This window comes from Monodon monoceros, unplaced genomic scaffold (assembly GCF_005190385.1).
Source record: "Monodon monoceros isolate NGI ecotype Baffin Bay Population unplaced genomic scaffold, NGI_Narwhal_1 Super_Scaffold_7, whole genome shotgun sequence".
NCBI classification, from domain to species: domain Eukaryota; kingdom Metazoa; phylum Chordata; class Mammalia; order Artiodactyla; family Monodontidae; genus Monodon; species Monodon monoceros.
In genome coordinates, this window is record NW_021703784.1 from 43,068,758 (window position 1) to 43,090,381 (window position 21,624).

Here is a 21,624-nt window from a genome sequence, read left to right on the forward strand (position 1 = left end):
CACACACACACACACACACACACACACACACACACACACACACACACCATGTAGAGATCTCCTAAGTAGTGGTGTCTTCTGATAAAAATAAGTTATCAATTTTATTATAAATACATTTAACAATCTTGATTTTTATGATTAGTCCTTTATATGTCCTGTTTGAGAAATCTTTCTTATCCTAAGATAATGAAGATATTCTCCTTCTGTTATATCTAGAAGCTTTTTGTTATCATCTAAAAGCTTTATTGTATAATCAGCAACATTTAGATCTACAGTCTACCTAGAATTGATTTTTATGAGTGTTGTGGATTAAGTATCAATGTATTTTTCCAAAAAATATAAATTTACCCAGAATCATTTTTTTTCAGAATCATTTATTTAATAGAACTGTTTTCCCTACTTCTTTGCAGTGTCGCTTTTATCAAAAATCAAGTCTCTATATATCCATGTAGGATTCCATTCCATTAGTCTATTTATCTCTACAAATTGTATATCGTTGTAACTTCATAATGTCTTACTATCTAATACTGTATTTCCCCAGCTTTGTTCTTTACCAGTATTATCTTGGCTATACTTGGTCCTTTACATTTCCATACAAATTTTATAATTTTGTTTATAAATATCCTCCACACCTCACCCTCCACCCCCCCCAAAAAAAACCTGCTGGAACTTTGATTCAGATTACCTTGAATCTATAGATCAATTTCAGGAAAATTAACAACTTTACATTATTGACTCCTCCAGTTTATGAGTGTGGCACTTCCTTTATTAATTTAAGTCTTCCATAATTCCTCTTACATGCATGGAGAAATCTTACATATCTTCCTTAGATTTATTTCTAACTATTAGGTGGTTTTCAAATAGTATATTTAAAATACTATTTTCTAATTGTTTGTTCCAGATATATAGAAATTAATTTATTTATGTAGGCTGAACTAGTGTCCACCAAACTTACTAAATTCATTTACTACTAATTGTAATAATCTGTATTTTAGATATAATTTCAGATTTTCTATGTAAACAATCAAACTGTCCTTGAATAATGATAATTTACTCCTTCTATTTCCTTATTGAATTGGTTAGAACATTCAGTAAAATACTGAAGAAAAGTGGTAAGAGAAGATATCCTTTGCTTGTGGAAGAAACCTTTCAACATTTCATTGTTGTGTATGATCTTTACTATAAAACTCTTGCACAGGTTAAGGAAGTTCTCTTTCTTAGCTAGTTCGCTATGGACTTTTTATCAGAATGATGTTGAATGCCTAGATAGCATTCTCATAGCTTAAATAGATTTTTTTAAAGTTTATCCAGCCCTTCTAGTTGTCTTCAGAAGAAGGTTTGTCTAATCTATCATAGCTAGAAATGGAAGTAGCTGTTCAGTTTCTAATATGTGATTTACAGTTTCAGTCTATTTGGATTAATTACTGGGCATGTCGCAACTAAATTTTTCAGGCTTTCAGGATTCTTACATAATGACTATTTCTAAAACTTAATCTCACACCCTGAACAATTTTTGATTATTTACTGGTCTTCTACAGCTTGTAAGTGTTCATTTGTAAACCGTATCTGATAGCTGTGAGAAGTTAACAATAGACTTGGTTTCAGTGGGTGTCATGGGGATAATTTGTCAAGGAAGAACAAGTTGCCTCAAAGTGAAATGTGAAGAGAGTTCATTCTGTGTTTATGTACATATTTCAAGGTCTCTTGAGCATCTTCTAATAGCTCTTTATCTTGTCAGTAGAGAGACTCGTAATAACTTGGCCAGTGTATTCTAACACTACAGAGATGGGCATTTATCAGAAGATGAATGCAATGGTTTAAGACAATTCTTTGTTTATAGTCTCAGAAAGGAAAAAAAAGAAAATAATTTGAAGGGGTGTGTGCGTGTGTGTGTGTATGTGTGTGTGTGTAACAGAAATTAAAATAACTCTTCTCTCTGCAGTTTCATGGACAAAGTCAAATAAGTTTGGACACGGATTTGGATCAAAGACCACACTGATAGGTTGCACTGGTTCAGTTTTGGTTTCTAGATTTAGGTAGACTGAGTTTGAATCCTGTTTAACTCAGGGTTATCTCCTACTTTTCAAGCTGAAGAGTCCTAAAGTGAAATGTGAAAATGTTAAAAAAATATAGATAGATAGATAGGTAGACAGATGTGGATATAAATATATATACACATATATATTGGCAGAGAGTAAGCGTGTGTGTGTGTGTGTGTGTGTGTGTGTATATATGCATACACACACACAGTGCCTAGAACAATGCCTGGCAGACAGCAAACCCTAAACACATGATCACTGTTATCACTCTTAAGTTTTCATTTGCCCGACTCTGATGCGGGTAGAGAATGCCAGTTTTTCTTCTCCTTATTGCTCATATGCAGTACTCTGTAGGGAAATTGGCATGTACAGTGTCAGCCACTAGATTTGGCTAAATGAAAGAACAGTATCAAATACTGGAGGACATTGAGGAAAGTATAAGAAAAACATAATAGATCTGAAATTATGAACTCCCTGGTGACCTGTTATAAGGGGTAAGGGAAGAAAACAGATGGGACACTGGGAGTTATATTCACTAACATCATCATAAAGTCTGCCTTACTGCTTGGAATTTAATAGACAAAATAAAGTATTGATTGATTATAATAAATAATAAATTATTATTGACTATAATAAATAATTATTGACTATTTGGCTGAACATTGTGCTCAGTTTAACAGCGTAAAAGAAGAAATTAGTGCAATTCAGCGGGAAGGAGTTTGCAGACTGAAAACTAGAAGGTTATCCTAAGTAAGAAAGCTTCCAGAGAAAACATAAAAAAGGTTATGTAAAGCGGTGGATACAATAGCTTACTCATAACATGCTTTCTCTATTTAACTGAATCATTTTGCTCACTATATTGCACATTTTACACAATTGCCACAATTTCTGCATTTCTCCAAATGTCTATAATATGACAAGAGAAACAATAGATTGTGTAATTCTCAAAATAATCTATTTACGGGCTTCCCTGGTGGCGCAGTGGTTGAGAATCCGCCTGCCAACGCAGGGGACACGGGTTCGAGCCCTGGTCTGGGAAGATCCCACATGCCACGGAGCAACTGGGCCCGTGAGCCACAACTACTGAGCCTGCGCGTCTGGAGCTTGTGCTCCGCAACAAGAGAGGCCGCGATAGTGAGAGGCCCGCGCACCGCGATGAAGAGTAGCCCCTGCTTGCCGCAACTAGAGAAAGCCCTCGCACAGAAACGAAGACCCAACACAGCCAAAAATAAATAAATAAATTTATTTAAAAAAAATAATCTATTTACAATGATTTTTCTCAGCTTCTTTCTCTGTGAAGGATGTGTTTGGTAAGGAAGCATCCCTGGAGGGACAAGACTTTAAACCAGAGGGGGAAATGACTACCTCAATTTAAAGCCTAAATTGAGACAGGATGGACGTTCCAAGTATTCTAATATGTGTAATACTCTCCGTTATTTTCTGTGATCCCAAAGTCTTTGGAAGTTTGTCTGCTCTGACCAAACCCTGAATTAGGTCAGACCCCCTAAGATTATATCATTTCTCTTCTGATATTAACATGCTTTGGCCTTCCAAGTGAGGAAATGTAGAAAAGAGGTGGCAAGTGAATAATAACTTTCTATTGCTGTGTAACAAATTACCACAAATTTAGCAACTTAAAACAATATTCGTTTCTGGAGGTCAGGAGTCCATGTATATAGCATAATTGGGTTCTCCACTCAGGGTTAAACAGGCTGAAATCAAGGTGTATTCCTTTCTGGAGGCTTTGTGAAAGAATCTGCTTCCAAGCTCATTCAAGTTTTGGTGGAATTCAGTTCCTTTTAGATGTAGGCCTGAGTCCCCATTTCCTTGCTGGTATCACCCAAGGGCACACTCAGCTCCTCCACTCCACCTGCACTCCTTACTGTACAGCCCCCTCCATCTTCAAAGCCAGCAATGGAGAGTCTCCTCCAGCCCTCTCATGCCAAATCCTTCTCACATTTGAATCTCTTTTGTTAGGAAGAGGTGGTCACTTTTCAGGGACTCACCTGATTAGGTCAGACCAATTACGAATTATCTCCCTATTTCAAGGTCAATTTCCTTGGGATCTTAATTATACTTTCAAAATCCCTTCCCAGCAGTCCTGATCTAGATTAGCATTTGATTTAAAAAGTAGGTAAGGTGAGAATATACCAGAGCATGAGAATCTTGCCCACGTACTCCCAGCCCGACATGCTGCCCCCTGTCCTCCAACACACGCCTTTTAAATAAGATCCCCTTAACAAACATTTCTCACTGCTGTCATCACTGTATGTCATTATTTTGGAGGCTCCATGAAGTATGGAAAGTACTGGAGTGTTGGAGCTGGAAAGATCTGGGTTGAAATCCCCTCTATGCTAGCTGTGGGATTTTGAGTAGGTTATTTAATTCCTCAGAGCCTCAATTTCCTCAATGGTAGAAACTAGGGCTAATAATAATCATCTCTAAGGCCTGTAGAGAATCAGGAAAGCAATATAATGGAAATCACCTGACTTACACAAGACAGCAAACTTTAGATTCCTGACTTTTCTTCCTTCTTTTCAATGTTCTGATATAGCTCCTCCAATTCACACCTACTTATCCTCAGACATGGGAAAACTTAAGATTTACAAGCCCTGGAGATAAAGTGATTTTCAGCAAATAACCTAACAATTTTCTCAAAAATTCTACATTGTATTTCATTTTGGAATTAATTCATTAGTGTTGACTGGTGGACATTCATAAGAACTTTTATTTAAAAGCTCAATATTCTTCTTTGTTTTCACTATTTTTTTAGAGATTCTAAGACCTTCTACTCCCCCAGGGGAGGAAAAAAAAGGAATATTATATGAAGACAGCCAAGCAGTCAGTAGACAGACTCCCACTATTAGGAAAAAAAATCCCAAAATACCTGTTAGAATGCTACTGGTAAGAGATTTGGCAGGGTGATGATTATGATTACATGTGAGTAGAACAGCAGTTTCAATAATAATTGTGTGGGTTGTGAACATATTTTGAAAAAAAAAAATGCTGGGATGCAGCCTAATGAATGTATTCATTAACCTTAATAGCATCAGGTAGAGAAGGGAGAGGACCATTTTGGAGGGGGGAATGAATTCAGCCTTTCAGAGTCATTTTATAAGGCACATCAAACAGTGCTGCTTTCTCAATTAAAAATGAATATATGCAGTTGGGACTTCCCTGGTGGCGCAGTGGTTAAGAATCCGCTTGCCAATGCAGGGGACACGGGTTCGAGCCCTGGTCCGGGAAGATCCCACAGGCCACGGAGCAACTAAGCCCGTGCACCACAATTACTGAGCCCACGTGCCGCAACAAGAGAAGCCACCGCAGTGAGTAGCCCGCGCATGGCAAAGAAGAGTAGCCCCTGCTTGCCGCAATGAGAGAAAGCCTGTGTGCAGCAACAAAAACCCAACACAGCCCAAAAATAAATTTAAAAAAAAGAATATATGCAGCTATCGGAAAAGAATTCTCTAAGATTTGAAATTTGCCCTTTAAAGTCTAATTTTCTAATAAGTTATATTAAACATTTAAGTCCTTAGTATGTTCAAGGCATTATAATAAACATAAGGATGAGATGTCCAAAACATAAAATTTACAGACAATTTAGGGAAAACAAATAAATGTACTTAACTTTAATACGATGACAAATGCAAAACTAAAAGCATCAAAATGTTACCTCTATGAGAGCAGAAATCTTGTCTTCTTGTTCACCACTCTACTCCCACATAACTATCAAGTTATTAGTTACCCAATACTTGTTCAGTGAATAAGAAATAAATGTCATGTATTTGAGGAATGAGAATCGAGTGCAGCATCTCCAGTACACAACATATGTGTGATAGTCTTAGCAGTACCAATACCATCACGCTAAGTGGGACTAAAGATTTCAGTGATCAAGAATAATTGTATGTGCCTGGCATACCCACGTCCCCCGCCCGTACCTCCTCAATGCATAAACTCACACCTCCTGACACAAATTTAACGACTGCTAACTGCTAGGAATAGTCATTCTGATGTCTACATTTTTGGTCTGGTATTGCTCCTTTTGAAGCAGACTGAGATGACTTATTTATGTTGTTTGCCCCCAGCAGACGCCTCCCCAAGAACTCTGCAGAGTTATGCTAAGTAATCATGTTGCCATCTGAGAATTCAGCTAATGAAACCCATACCCACTGTATGTGATTAGCATTCCATGTAAATAAATCAAGGGACTGTAAATGTAAGAACTAAGAGTGTGGAAACACCCAGGATACTAATTGAGGGTATGGGGGAATAATCTCAGGAAGGCAGGACAGGATTGTGATTTTCACAAGTGATGATTCAGTGACTGGGAACCTAATGAATTGTACTATTAAGGGGAAGACTGAATAAAAAGAAAAGAGGATGTTCAGTCTGGAGAATAAATGAGGAAACTTCCAGGGGGCTGGAAGTCAGCAATGCGCATTCAGGCAGGCCATACCTAATGGACTGCTGAGGACATGTGCTGGGACCTACCACAATGCCTGTGCAGTTTGCCTGCACAGAATATGCATTCAAAATGCTTACTGTATTAATGCATTAGAATGAAAAGAACATGGAGACTGTTACAGAGGATCACCCGATGCAACTTTCTGTGCAACATAAATTTTTTCGTTTTCCATAGCAATAACTTAAAACGAGGACAGGAAGGAAAGAGTATATTGTCTGCATTGTACAGATTTAGATTTTGATAATAGAGACAAATTTTTAAATTACTGAGCATCTCTATTCTAACATTTGATAATTACTAAACTTTTTCTTCAGAATTTTCCAAGAATTTTTTATGCCCGTTACCATGTATCTTTAGGGGCTTCTACGTTCCAGAAATATATTCTGACATTAAAACTACCGATTGTAAACCCTACAGTAATCATATTATAACCATAACCATTGGTCTGCTTCAAATATCTATGTTAATACAAAAATAATAAAAATGATAATTCTAAAGTTAAAATGTTTATAAGGATATAATTGTATAGAGAGCATCAGATCTTTAGAGCTCTATAATTTTCATTATTTCTGTCTTTTTTTTTTTGAGTGCCAACAGCTATTGCTCAGCATACAAAACCCTAAACATAATAGAATAGGGTGGGTTAATATGGTACTGGACCACGTAAGAAAATTGTTCACTTGTATTTTTTTTTAACACTCAAATTAATTTTTTACGTAGAGAACAGACAGAAATCCAGGAGAAACAAAGTGCTAGAGAGCATATAAAGGGAAATCTGATCATTGTAGATCCCTACTTGTATTCATTTTCTTCCTTTTTCACCCCAAACCTATTTTCCTGTATTTTACAACCTAGGACATGGAGCTACAATGTCACTTACAATATCACTTACAGTATCACTAATGTCTCCCATAAACCAAAAACATCCTCCTTTACCCACTATTCTCCATGTATCTAGTCCTAGGGACTCTGAGAATTCCTTACAAATAGGCTCTTCATTCCCACTCCTTTAATACAAACATCCATTAGATCCCTTAACCACTGTAACAACTTTTCTAACTTGATCCTCTAACACTCATCCACAACCTTTCTTATGTGTCACTCGCACTGCTACCACAGTTTATCCAGTTCTCATCGTCTCTTCGTAGCACTTCCCACTTTAAAAGCCACCACTGGCTCCCCTTCACCTGAATGATAAAACTCAAAACGTTTGGAATGGCCCAGAAGACCATTCATAATTGGTCTTCCTCAGCTTACTTTTCATTAGTCACTATATGGTGCACTCCATATAGCTGCAATGCTTAATATTTACTATTCCCTGATTCACAAATACCTACTTGTTGGGCTTCTCTGGTGGCGCAGTGGTTGAGAATCCGCCTGCCAATGCAGGGGACACGGGTTCGAGCCCTGGTCTGGGAAGATCCCACATGCCGCGGAGCAACTAGGCCCGTGTGCCACAACTACTGAGCCTGCGTGTCTGGAGCCTGTGCTCCACAACAAGAGAGGCTGCGATAGTGAGAGGCCCGTGCACGGTGATGAAGAGTGGCCCCCACTTGCCGCAACTAGAGAAAGCCCTCGCACAGAAACGAAGACCCAACACAGCCAAAAATAAATAAATTAATAAATTAATAAACAAATACCTACTTGTTGTCTAAAAAATAACATTTCAAAATACAGTTATCACTCCATTACCCATATTTTCCAAACTCAATTCAAATCTTACCTTTCTACGAAGAGCTGGTCAATTATTTACTGATCTTCTCTCGCGCGTTCATTTCATACCTATAAAAATATTTGTTCGTATGTGGTCATTTATTTACATGTCTCTCCTCTTCTCCCATATATATATATATATATATATAAGTGGATATCTATATATATAGATATCCACTCAATTATTGTTATTCACAGTAGGTATGTCCTATAAACAGGCACCAAACACTGAATTAGTGAATACTGACCATTACTCCTAGGGGAAATATAGGTTTAAATTGTCGTGAGCCTCTAGTCACATTTTCATCAACTAGTCATTACATAACCTTGCTTTATGGTGTTCTGGTCTAAAGACACTTTATTTAATATTTAATATCTAATACTGTTGATGAATTAATATTGAATTCACAGAAAACAGCACTTTACCTATGCCTAAATGCAGCTGCCTTTTTTTTTTTTAACTTTTTAAGAGTATATGTATTATCAACCTACATTTAAAAATATATATTTATTTATTTAGCTGCACCGGGCCTTAGTTGCAGCACGCGGGATCTTCGTTCCCACATGCGGGATCTTAGCTGCGGCATACCGGATCTTGTTCCCTGACCAGGGATCGAACCTGTGCCCCCTGCATTGGGAGCACGGAGTCCTAACCACTGGACCACCAGGGGCAACTGGTTGTCTATGTAAGGTATAGCACAGCCTTCTTGCACTTGGGAACTCTAAATAATGTATCAGTACGATACTTGGGGATATTTTAAACAGCAAAACCAATTTAAAAAAACACACAAAAATGCAAAAACTTGGCACTTAATAGACCATGAAAAGGGCACTTCTTTATAGTATCAAAGCTGAAACAAGAAAGCAGAAGTTCACCTTGTTCAGCCTCAGCCGGGTATATGCACATCAGAAGAATCAACTTTTTTGCCACTCTCTGTATATCTGAAAATGACCATAAAAGTGCCATGAGTATCAGTATGGGGGTTGCAAATAAATTTTAGCAAGCAGGTGAATTTACAAATACAGATTCTGCAAATAATGGGAAATGACTGTAAATCAAAGCATTGGAAAGAAAATAACGAAATGGATTATAAGGAGATGGGTAAAACGCCCATCAATGAGAAGAAATTGGATGGATGGATGGATGAAGAGAGAGACAGATAGATAGATAGATAGATACTAAATCTAGAAACTTGACTGAAATGTGGTACATTTTCAGTTTCTTTCCTTATCTTCCTTCCCCCTTTTTCCTGATTTGGTAAAATATATGTCACCCAAAAGCATTAAAGTAGTGCCAGAATCTTGATAGTCCACTCTAACAATGCAATGGAAAGCATTGGATAGTAGAAAGGTAAGCTCAAGTTTTCCTTATGAATTTATTATTCCTTACTTAGACATACGCTATCATCTTAATGCAAATCTTAAAAGCACATTTTTATGAAAATGTTAATATTTAATAAGCTAAAGTCAATATAGCGCCGTCTAACTTAGCCAATATGGATTGAACTTTCTTGAGACTTACACAGCAGATATTCCCCCGTAAGCTTAAATAGAATAACCATTTTCTGCCACACAGACACTAGAATTTTCCGTTTATATACGAACTCTTTCATGGTTTTTATTTTGCTGTTGAATGGAACTATCTGGAACAAAACTGTTTTAAAAATCACCACTCTAACCTATAGACTACTAAAAAACACCATCTTTTGCTAAATTAAATGTAGAGATTTATACATGGAAAAAAAAAAGCTAAAGAACATGATGAGAGATGAGTAAATTAACACACTACGGTCCTGACATTTTTTTTTTTAATGGAAATATCACCTCCAAAAAAGTTTATCAAGACAGGCTTTTTACAATCCCCATTAAATTCAGTGAATGAATTGTGAAGGGTAAATTGGACCCATTATGATCTTACATTTCTTATGTAATATTCATAATCACAGCGTTACATAAGAGCAAGCTCGCATGAATAAAAGGAGCAATTTAAATTCCCACTTCCTTGGAGAACGGGGCTCTGCTTGACAAACAGGTTTCCGGTCCCATTTGCAGCACGCCCATGCATCTCCTCGAGTGCCAATGAGACCCACACTCTCCTATCAGTGATATAATAAACCCTCCAAAACAGAGCAAGAAAATGAAGCAAACAAGCCCACTTCATTTCAACTTGTCAGCTTTAAATAAAATCTGTGCAGCTGAAATGAGAAACTTCAGGGAAGATAATGTGTGAAGTAACCACATTCAACATTGGGACAAAACGTATTGCATTAGTTTTTTTTTTTTTTTTCCTGATTTGCCACAAAAGTTTTTGAAATTTCAACATAGATCATTTTCAATGAAATCTCTTCTTGTCAAGGAGGACTTGGAGGAAGAAATGGTTTATTTTTTTCGTTTGTTTATTTTACTCTCCTCCTCCACCCACGGATGCCTTAGGAATATCTCAAGCCCCTATGATATCTTAATGAATAATATATGACCTTTGCAACAACTCTCATTATCAATTTTTAAGTCAGAGCATACTGAAGAAAGTACATGCTTTTTTTTTACTTATTCTAGTTAATTCCTTACATAATACTTTCCCTGGCCCAGATTTATGCAAAATATTGGAGCATGCTCTCTGCCTCCCCCCCCCAAAAAAAGTATAAAGGACAAAAATGCATTGGAAGGAAGATAAAAAGAAATTAAAGAAAAAAGAAATTAACATTCCAATAAATAGAAATATCTGAACATTAATGAAATAAACAATGATTGTTAATGTAAATCCTTTCGCTCACACTTTCCCCAGTACCCACTCCCTTTCACCCAGCTAATCTCCAAAACCCTTCCTGCCTTGTGTTCAGGAGGCTCCATTCTGTTCTTCCCTTCAACTGTCTCCGTATCTTCTCCTCCCTCTTTGTTGTTACTTTTTTTTTCCATTGTTACATTTCCCCTGACTTTCTTTACTTCTCCTGAAAGAGCACTTGCACCTCTTCAAAGGAAGGATAGTACCACTGGGTCCCAGCAGATGCATAGCACAAGTTGCATATTCCAAATGACAGAGAGGGTGGGGAAAGTCAGAGACACTTTTTTCCTAAATGCCCAAAGGTGTGTCCAGATTTGATATAAACACCCTTTCTTGTCTTTTATTTCCAATGTTGTGTCTCATGTATTTTCCAAATAAGCTTAGAATATTTTTCCTTATTCTGTTATACTCAGGAACTCTCTGATTTCAAACTCTTTTATTTTAAAATTCCTACATTACTTTGAGTGATCAGTGCATAGAATGATATTAATATTGAGGAGTATGATCCCTGTCACCATCTTTGATGGCCTATTGCTAAGAAGTTCTTTCAATCTCTAATGTAAAACATGATTTCATATGCGTACTTTAAATGTGTTAGAGAAGTACCATGGGATAGGAAAGAGGAATATGGACTATAAGGACTTCAGTTTGAGGCTCTGATGAATCAATATTTAATAGAATGACCATAATCAGAAAGTTTTTCTTTTTTAACCTCTTTATCATCACTTGTAAACATGGAAACAAGTGAATATCCTGTCATAGGACGGTTAAATTAACATAAGGTATATTTTAGAAATATTTTTCATTTTTACTTTATGATAACTATAATGATTATTATTAAGTAAAGGAAAAGAATGTATTTAAAGTTAACTTGACCTAGCTATTAAACATTCAGTAAATAGTGTGAGTGGTGATATTATGCAGCTTCCATGCATATACTATATTCTACAACCAGTAAAATTCTGTCAAAAGCATAAGGTTATTCTCTGCAGTTCAAGGTAAGTGAGACAGGTACCTTCCAGCATTCTTAGACCCAAAGTTTCCATTGTGTTTTGCACTTTTTATCCTAGAAAGTTGCTATCTCAAGAATCACGTAGTATAATGTAAGACCATAGTGTGGCCTGAGTGCCATTTAATGACTAATGTTTTCAAGATGACAGCAAGTAGAATAATTTTCTTAGAAGATATCTGTTCTAAGCTGAGGGTTTTTTTGTTTCCCCACAGTGATGGCTGGGCTGACAGATACGATGTGACAGATGGATATCAGCGAGAAGCTGTTGGTGGAATCACAATCAAGCTCCAATCCCCTGATGTCAAGTGGTTTGATGATTATTATCTGAAGCTCCGGCCGGAAACAAACCTCCGAAACCCCTGGTTTCAAGAATTTTGGCAGCATCGTTTTCAGTGCCGGCTGGAAGGGTTTGTACAGGAGGACAGCAAATACAACAAGACTTGCAATAGTAAGCAGATTTATTATTTCATTTAAAGTGGCTATGGCTAAGGCTCCAGTTGAAGTAAACTGTGTCATGGGGATAGTGGCTGTAATCTGTTAGAGAGGAGGACTCTTACATAAAGTGGGTATTGCTTCCTAGAGTGGTAAGAAAAACATATGAGGGTAAATGTTCACTCTATTAAGATTTCAGACAATTTATTTATATTTATATCATTCAGGAAATTGGTACTGTGCTTAAAAGATAACGTGAGCTCCAGAAAGCACTCTTCTTGACATCTTTGAAGGCAAGAACTACATTCTGGTCATTTTGATTAGCAGTTAGCACAGTGTAAGGCACATAGCAAGGGTTGCATGTAATGTGTCTGAAGAATGAATGAGTGAATGTTGAAGGACAGAGCCAGTTCCTACTTCCATCAAAATACTATAAAATAGTAGCAAGGATTTGCTATGTATAATTATGATGTTTCAGGAGACATAACCTAAGCAGAGCCATTCACTCAGTTATTCAACAAATACTTACAAGGATTCACAACGTGCCAAACATCGCTATACTTGTAAGGGTATCAAGAAGAGAAAAACTAGATCCTGCCCTCGAGGGGTTTAGTGTCTAGTTAGGGAGATCGTCAAGCAAACAAAACTTGTAATTCAGTGTTGTAAGCAACATAATATGGGTTTTAAACAAAGGGTTTGGTTAGTTTTATTTGTAGCACATCCAAAGGGTATCTTGACTCTAAGAACCAGGGAGGGTCAATGCTGATTTGTAAGTCAAAGTGTAAAGGTTAAGGTTTGTTAAAACCAATAAGGGATTTGTTGAGACTGACGTCCCACATTGTGTAACAAGCACCTCATATGCATTTGCCAAGGAGTAAAATGTTTTAGTTGGTGGTATAATGTCTTTATCATCATGATGCTGGAACAGAAGAGTGCACTGGGGCAGTGAGGTTGAAATCCTGGCCCACGAACTAATTCCAGTCCACAGAGAAGTGGACTCACCAAAATGAGGAAAATAAGAACAACGTAGTGAATTTTTTATAATGCATTTCCTCCCTGAGTTCACATCCATACTATGTTTTTTCTATCAGTTCATTCTTTTGTGAAAATGAATGAGGTCGTAAGTGGTGATTTGTAATTATCTTTAAATGTCAGTACAAGTAAAAGAGAACTTGGCAACCTTGTGTCAGTTCCTAATTCGGCAGTGGTGGAGGAGAGAGATGCTGGAGTGTGGCGTGGTACTGCCCAATGAAATCCAGAAATCATAGAAGCCTGGTGTGAGACTTCATTTGCCTCTCTCTTGCTTTAGATACTGCTAACTCTTGTCCAAAATCTTCAAATGCTTATTCATTTCCTTTGTTTATACTTTCATGAAAAAATGTGTGTGAATACACAGGATTGTGACTTGTGTTTCACGATTTCAATGTTTATAGCCAATTTTATATTTTTCACAGTTCTATCCAGTTTCTGAAGTACACAAACTTCTTTCTTCTCTTGAGATTTGGGGAGTATGTGGTCTCTGTGTACCGATTCTATGATTGTGTAGAGATTACTCTATGTAGCTACACTGGAGGAGTTTTAGAGGGTCAGCAGTAGATCCAGTCTCCTCTCCAGTTTCTCTTTACTAAGGAGTTAGTGACAACCCCTAACCAGTGTGACTAAGTGAATTTTTCCAGTTGGTCTTCACCCTCTTTTGTACTAATGTTCTTCCTTCCCCACTCCTTTTTGTGTGAAATGTCTTCTCCTTGAAATAATTCTTTGTTTCTCTTTTTTTTTTCTATTGGAGGTCTTATTGAGATATAGTCTTGAAAAAGACTCTTTGATTTCCATAGAAACGTTATTTCTATGGAAATTGTTCTATAAAATTCTCCATTTGAACTTGTTGCTATAGCTCTCTGTCTTTCACATGAGCACCCTGATGTGACTTCTCTGCACAGGATCTGTTCCTTACTCTAGTTCTGGAAAGCATTCTTTAGTCCCGCCCCCTTGGAATCTTATCTGTCAACAGATGTCATTTTGTACATAAAAGTAAACAGTTATATGTAATATCTCTGTTATTCTTCTCAATGAGGGAAATAATATTATTATCCTTACTTTGAAATAACAAAACTAAGATTTGGAGAGACAAAACAATTTGCTCAGGAAAACATTAGAACTTAGAATTGAGCTCAGATGTGTCTAAAGTTTAACCAACATGCTATTCTAAACAGAGAGAATATTATAGTTGTAAAAATCACCATCAAATTTGCATTCTATAATAGTTAACATATAGGTCAAAGATACAAAAAAGAAAAATAAATCTTAAAATTATTTGGGTACAACTATGGAATGCGATAATAGATACCTTGATATTCCTACTCTCTACTTTTGACCATATTTCCTTATTTACTCAAATGTCCTTTTCAGCATCCCACTCCATATCTTCAAAAAGACCCCAGGTAGTTTATTCTTACCTGTAGCACTACTGAATATGAGTAGTGTTTTCCTAAATATAATGTACTTTCATCAAGCAGTGTGCATAAGACAACCACTTTTGAGTTGGAGTGGTAAGTTGGAGCTTATAATTCATTGAGGGCAGGCAAGAAATCTTCACCTTATTCATTGTCTACAGTACCTAAAACCTAAGAGATAGTTCAGTAAGTAAAATGGCCTGACACAAACAGTGGAAATACCCATAGCTGAATTACTGCTTATTTTTCTTAGAAGCTTCTTGAAAGGCAAAGTATAAAAGCTAGGAGAGGTATCTGAATCTGGTAGTCCAGAATTAGCAGTAGCCTTATACAGAATGAGGTATAGAAAAGCTCTGAGTAACCAGAAACTTAAAGGAAAACTCTTAATATTGAATAAGTAACAGAGCCATCCTGGAAATAGACCAACTCCTAGAAATTAATTCCGAATAGATTAGAGCCAAGTGATTATAGGTGATTCACTTTGTTGTACAGCAGAAACTAACACAACATTGTAAAGCAACTATACTCCAATAAAAAAAAATCTGTAGATTTTTTGATGATGGCCATTCTGACTGGTGTGAGGTAATATCTCATTGTAGTTTTGATTTGCATTTCTCTAATGATTAATGATGTTGAGCATCCTTTCATGTGTTTGTTGGCAATCTGTATACCTTCTTTGTAGAAATGTCTATTTAGGTCTTCTGCCAACTTTTGGATGGGGTTGTTTGTTTTTTAAATATTGAGCTGCATGAGCTGCTTGTAAATTTTGGAGATTAATCCTTTTCCAGTTTCTTCATTTGCAAATATTTTCTCCCATTCTGAGGGTTGTCTTTTCATCCTGTTTATGGTTTCCTTTGCTGTGCAAAAGCTTTTAAGTTTCATTAGGTGCCATTTGTATATTTTTGTTTTTAATTCCATTTCTCTAGGAGGTGGGTCAAAAAGGATCTTGCTGTGATTTATGTCATAGAGTGTTCTGCCTATGTTTTCCTCTAAGAGTTTGATGGTGTCTGGCCTTACCTTTAGGTCTTTAATCCATTTTGAGTTTATTTTTGTGTATGGTGTTAGGGAGTGTTCTAATTTCATTCTTTTACATGTAGCTGTCCAGGTTTCCAGCACCATTTATTGAAGAGGCTGTCTTTTCTCCATTGTATATTCTTGCCTCCTTTATCAAAAATAATGTGACCATATGTGGGTGGGTTTATCTCTGGGCATTCTATCCTGTTCCATTGATCTATATTTCTGTTTTTGTGCCAGTACCATACTGTCTTGATTACTGTGCAATAAATGCTGGAGAGAGTGTGGTGAAAAGGGAACCCCCTTGCACTGTTGGTGGGAATGTAAATTGATACAGCCACTATGGAAAACAGTATGGAGGTTCCTTAAAAAACTAAAAGTAGAACTACCATATGGCCCAGCAATCCCACTACTGGGCATATACACTGAGAAAAAACCATTAATTCAAAAAGAGTCATGTACCACAATGTTCATTGCAGCTCTGTTTACAATAGCCAGGACATGGAAGTAACCTAAGTGTCCATCGACAGATGAATGGATAAAGAAGATGTGGCACATATATACAATGGAATATTACTCAGCCATAAAATGAAACAAAATTGAGTTATTTGTAGTGAGGTGGATAGACCTAGAGTCTGTCATACAGAGTGAAGTAAGTCAGAAAGAGAAAAACAAATACCGTATGCTAACATATATATGGAATCTAAGGGGAAAAAATGGTCATGAAGAACCTAGGGGCAGGACGGGAATAAAGACGCAGACCTACTAGAGAATGGACTTGAGGACACAGGGAGGGGGAAGGGTAAGCTGGGACAAAGTGAGAGAGTGGCATGGACATATATCTGCTACCAAATGTAAAACCGATAGCTAGTGGGAAGCAGCCACATAGCACAGGGAGATCAGCTTGGTGCTTTGTGACCACCTAGAGGGGTGGGATAGGGAGGGTGGGACAGAGGGAGATGCAAGAGGGAAGAGATATGGGGATATTTGTATATGTATAACTGATTCACTTTGTTATAAAGCAGAAACTAACATACCATTGTAAAACAATTATACTCCAATAAAGATGTTAAAAAAAATACTATGAACAAAACACTTGGAAGACAAGCGCTTAGGTACAACCTACAAAATAAAATCAGTTATTTGTGAAGTATTGCCATGCATCCACACACGTCTTAAATACAACTATTTTGTATTCTGCAATAAAGTCTTTTTAATTTTGTTAAAAAAAAAATCTGGATGGAAAACCAATGTGACTAATAACGGCACACTGTTAATGGCAAAACCACTAATACTACCTTAGTATAATTTTCCAAGTACAGTTTATTTTTCTTTAGACTAATGATCTATTGTAACGCCTGGACAGCAGTCTTTCATTATAGCCTCTTCCAATTTCTCACTAAAGTACTGATGAATACATCAATAACAAAAACAAAACAGAATTAATGTAGCAATGATCTTAACTAAGAACGTCAGCCATCAGAATGCCAGTGCCTGGAGAACTTCCACTAAATAGCCATAATGCCTATGAAGTCAGATGTTGGTGCAAATGGCTAACTACTGAGAAAAAATGTTGGTGCAGCCTCATGTCACAACGTGTATACATGTGAATACACACACACTCATATACATACACATACATCCAGATGAGTAAAATAGTTAAGTGTGAAAAAGAAAACTAGAGACAAAAGAAGCTACGGTAGGGGGATGAGGAAGGTTTTACTCAGAAAACAAATGATAGAGCATATGAGATTGGGAATATTTGGTAGTTTTAATTAAATAAAAATTTTAAAGTCCTTGTGTTAAAAGGGGAAAAAAGGCCAATATGACAGTCTAAATATTGATTTTCTTACAAGAAAAACTCATCCAACTTTAAAATATAAATATTAAAAAACAGATAAGTGTACAATGGATATATTGTACTTCATAGAACAATTAGAAATGAGTAATAAACATAAGAAAAAATTCACTCCCATTGTTAATCATAAAAATACAAATGTTCTTCTTTTTTATCTTTCTATATTTTTGAAACATTCTAAAATGAGAAAAAGTTATTTCTTATCCAAAAAACAAAAGAAAAAATAACATTTTCAAATTATCATTTTAGGATGCTTTCTCCACCCCACATACACACATTTTTAAGGAAGGCACCTTCCTTTATATGTGTGTGGTGTGTGTGGTATGTTGTAGAATAATGTATATATAATGTACATAAAACACAAAAATCTTATGTGAATTTAAGCTTTATACATTTTTACATATATATATACATCTCTGTAACTACCATCCAAAGCAACAATATCAGAACGTTCTCTCATACCCAATCCCAATCAGTATCATGCTCCATTAATATAAATTTTTTCAATGCCCATCAGTTTTGCCTACCCTGTACATCATATAAATGGAATCTTACATTATTTACTTGTTGTGTCTGGTCCTTTCCCCTCAAAATAGTGTTGTGGGATTCATCCCCATTATGTGTATCAGTAGTTTATTCTTTATTGCTGTGTAGTGTTCCTTTGTATGAATACACCAGAATTTATCTATCAGTTCTCCTACAGATGGAAATTTGGATTATTTAAGTATTATAAATAAAGCTTTTATGAACACTCTTGTACATATCATCTGGCAAACATATATCCTAATTCCTGTTAGATGTATACCTGGTAATGGAACTGTGAGGTCATAAGCTAAGCATATATTTAGCTTTCATAGATATTGCCAAGCAGTTTTCATAGCTAACTGAACTAACAAATTTCCACTGAAATGCATGAGAGTTCAAGTTGCTGTGCACCCTTGACAACAGTTGGTATTATCTTTTTTACTTTAAACATTCTGTCAGTGTTGGGTTATCATATTATGATTTTGATTGGCTTTTCCATCATACATTATGAAGCTAAGTTCCTTTTCAAATGTTTATTGGAAATTTGGGCATCCTCTTTTGTAAAGTATCTGTTCCAGTCTTGTGCACATCTGATTACTTTTTTGTTTGTTTTTTGTTTTTTGTTTTTTTTTTCGGTACACGGGCCTCTCACTGTTGTGGCCTCTCCCATTGCGGAGCACAGGCTCCGGACGTGCAGGCTTAGCGGCCATGGCTCACGGGCCCAGCCGCTCCGCGTCATGTGGGATCCTCCCGGACCGGGGCACGAACCTGTGTCCCCTGCATCGGCAGGCGGACTCTCAACCACTGTGCCACCAGGGAAGCCCCATCTGATTACTTTTTAATATCTATTTTAAGAGTTCCTCATATACTATGGATATGAGATTTTTATTAGATATATGTATCATGAAGATCACCCAATTGGGAGTGTAGCTTATTACTATTTCCTATTTCTCTCATTTGCTACTTGTTTTTTTGCTACTTGTTATTTGTCCAATTTATTCTTTATTTTTAAAATATCTATCTACCTATCTATCTATTTATCTATTGGGCTACGCCAGGTCTTTATCTGCAGCATGCGGGATCTTCGCTGCTACGTGCAGAATCGTCACTGCGGCATGCAGGATCTTTTAGTGGCAGCATGCAGAATCTAGGCCCCTGAACAGGGATCAAACCCAGGTCCCGGCCCCCTGCATTGCGAGCATGGAGTGTTAACCACTGGACCACAGAGGGAAATCCCTATTCTTTAATTTTTTAATTCTTCCTTCCTATTGTCTTCTTCTGGATTAATCAATATTTTTATTATCCTATGTTGTCACCACTATGAACATTTTTGTTTCATCTCAGTATAATTCATTTACAGTTTTCAATAAAAATTCCTAAATGAATCCTTAATTTAATACAAACTACTTTATTTTTTTTAATTTTTTTTAAGGATTTATTTTTTTTAATTTTTTTTTTTACATCTTTATTGGAGTATAATTGCTTCACAATGGTGTGTTAGTTTCTGCTTTATAACAAAGTGAATCAGTTACACATATACATGTGTTCCCATATCTCTTCCCACTTGTGTCTCCCTCCCTCCCACCCTCCCCATCCCACCCCTCCAGGCAGTCACAAAGCACTGAACTGATCTCCCTGTGCTATGCGGCTGCTTCCCACTAGCTATCTACCTTACGTTTGGTAGTGTATATATGTCCATGCCTCTCTCACTTTGTCACAGCTTACCCTTCTCCTTCCCCATATCAAGTCCAAGTAGGTCTGTGTCTTTATTCCCGTCTTACCCCTAGGTTTTTCATGACATTCTTTTTTTCTTAAATTCCATATATATGTGTTAGGATACAGTATTTGTCTTTCTCTTTCTGACTTAATTCGCTCTGTATGACAGACAGGTCTATCCACCTCATTACAAATAGCTCAATTTCGTTTCTTTTTATGGCTGAGTAATATTCCATTGTATATATGTGCCACATCTTCTTTATCCATTTATCCGATGATGGACACTTAGGTTGCTTCCATGTCCTGGCTATTGTAAACAGAGCTGCAATGAACATTGTGGTACATGACTCTATTTGAATTAATGGTTTCTTTCTCAGTGTATATGCCCAGTAGTGGGATAGCTGGGCCATATGGTAGTTCTATTTGTAGTTTTTTAAGGAACCTCCATACTGTTTTCCATAGTGGCTGTACAAATTCACATTCCCACCAGCAGTGCAAGAGGGTTCCCTTTTCTCCACACCCTCTCCAGCATTTATTGTTTCTAGATTTTTTGATGATGGCCATTCTGACTGGTGTGAGATGATATCTCATTGTAGTTTTGACTTGCATTTCTCTAATGATTAATGAACTTGAGCATTGTTTCATGTTTTTGTTGGCAGTCTGTATATCTTCTTTGGAGAAATGTCTATTTAGGTCTTCTGCCCATTTTTGGATTGGGTTGTTTGTTTTTTGTTATTGAGCTGCATGAGCTGCTTATAAATTTTGGAGATTAATCCTTTGTCAGTTGCTTCATTTGCAAATATTTTCTCCCATTCTGAGGGGTGTCTTTTCGTCCTGTTTATGGTTTCCTTTGCTGTGCAAAAGCTGTTAAGTTTCGTTAGGTCCCATTTGTTTATTTTTGTTTTTATTTCCATTTCTCTAGGAGGTGGGTCAAAAAGGATCTTGCTGTGATTTATGTCATAGAGTGTTCTGCCTATGTTTTCCTCTAAGAGTTTGATAGTTTTTGGCCTTACATTTAGGTCTTTAATCCATTTTGAGCTTATTTTTGTGTATGGTGTTAGGGAGTGATCTAATCTAATACTTTTACATGTACCTGTCCAGTTTTCCCAGCACCACTTATTGAAGAGGCTGTCCTTTCTCCACTGTACATTCCTGCTTCCTTTATCAAAGATAAGGTGACCATATGTGCGTGGGTTTATCTCTGGGCTTTCTATCCTGTTCCATTGATCTATCTTTCTGTTTTTGTGCCAGTACCATACTGTCTTGATTACTGTAGCTTTGTAGTATAGTCTGAAGTCAGGGAGCCTGATTCCTCTAGCTCCATTTTTCGTTCTCAAGATTGCTTTGGCTATTCGGGGTCTTTTGTGTTTCCATACAAATTGTGAAATTTTTTGTTCTAGTTCTGTAAAAAATACCAGTGGTGGTTTGATAGGGATTGCATTGAATCTGTAGATTGCTTTGGGTAGTAGAGTCATTTTCACAATGTTGATTCTTCCAATCCAAGAATGTGGTATATTTCTCCATCTATTTGTATCACCTTTAATTTCTTTCATCAGTGTCTTATAGCTTTCTGCATACAGGTCTTTTGTCTCCTTAGGTAGGTTTATTCCTAGATATT

The 21,624-nt window shown here is 36.7% G+C and overlaps 1 protein-coding gene and 1 long non-coding RNA gene across 5 annotated transcripts in view; one reads left to right on the forward strand and one right to left on the reverse strand.

Moving 5' to 3' along the window:
• Window positions 1-21,624, forward strand: part of GRM5 (glutamate metabotropic receptor 5) — a 555,198-nt gene that overhangs the window by 394,583 nt on the left and 138,991 nt on the right. For both annotated transcript variants that reach the window (XM_029207228.1, XM_029207229.1), the window contains exon 4: window positions 12,224-12,459. In XM_029207228.1, the coding sequence (XP_029063061.1) occupies window positions 12,224-12,459 (236 nt within the window). The remainder of the gene's footprint in view (window positions 1-12,223; window positions 12,460-21,624) is intronic.
• LOC114886584 overlaps window positions 1-21,624 on the reverse strand; it is a 259,298-nt gene that overhangs the window by 102,883 nt on the left and 134,791 nt on the right. For 2 of the 3 annotated variants that reach the window (XR_003791365.1, XR_003791364.1), the window contains exon 4: window positions 8,228-8,286. This is a non-coding gene — a long non-coding RNA (uncharacterized LOC114886584). Of the gene's footprint in view, window positions 1-8,227; window positions 8,287-9,093; window positions 9,160-21,624 lie in introns of all 3 variants that reach the window. The other variant, XR_003791363.1, reaches the window with a different exon arrangement.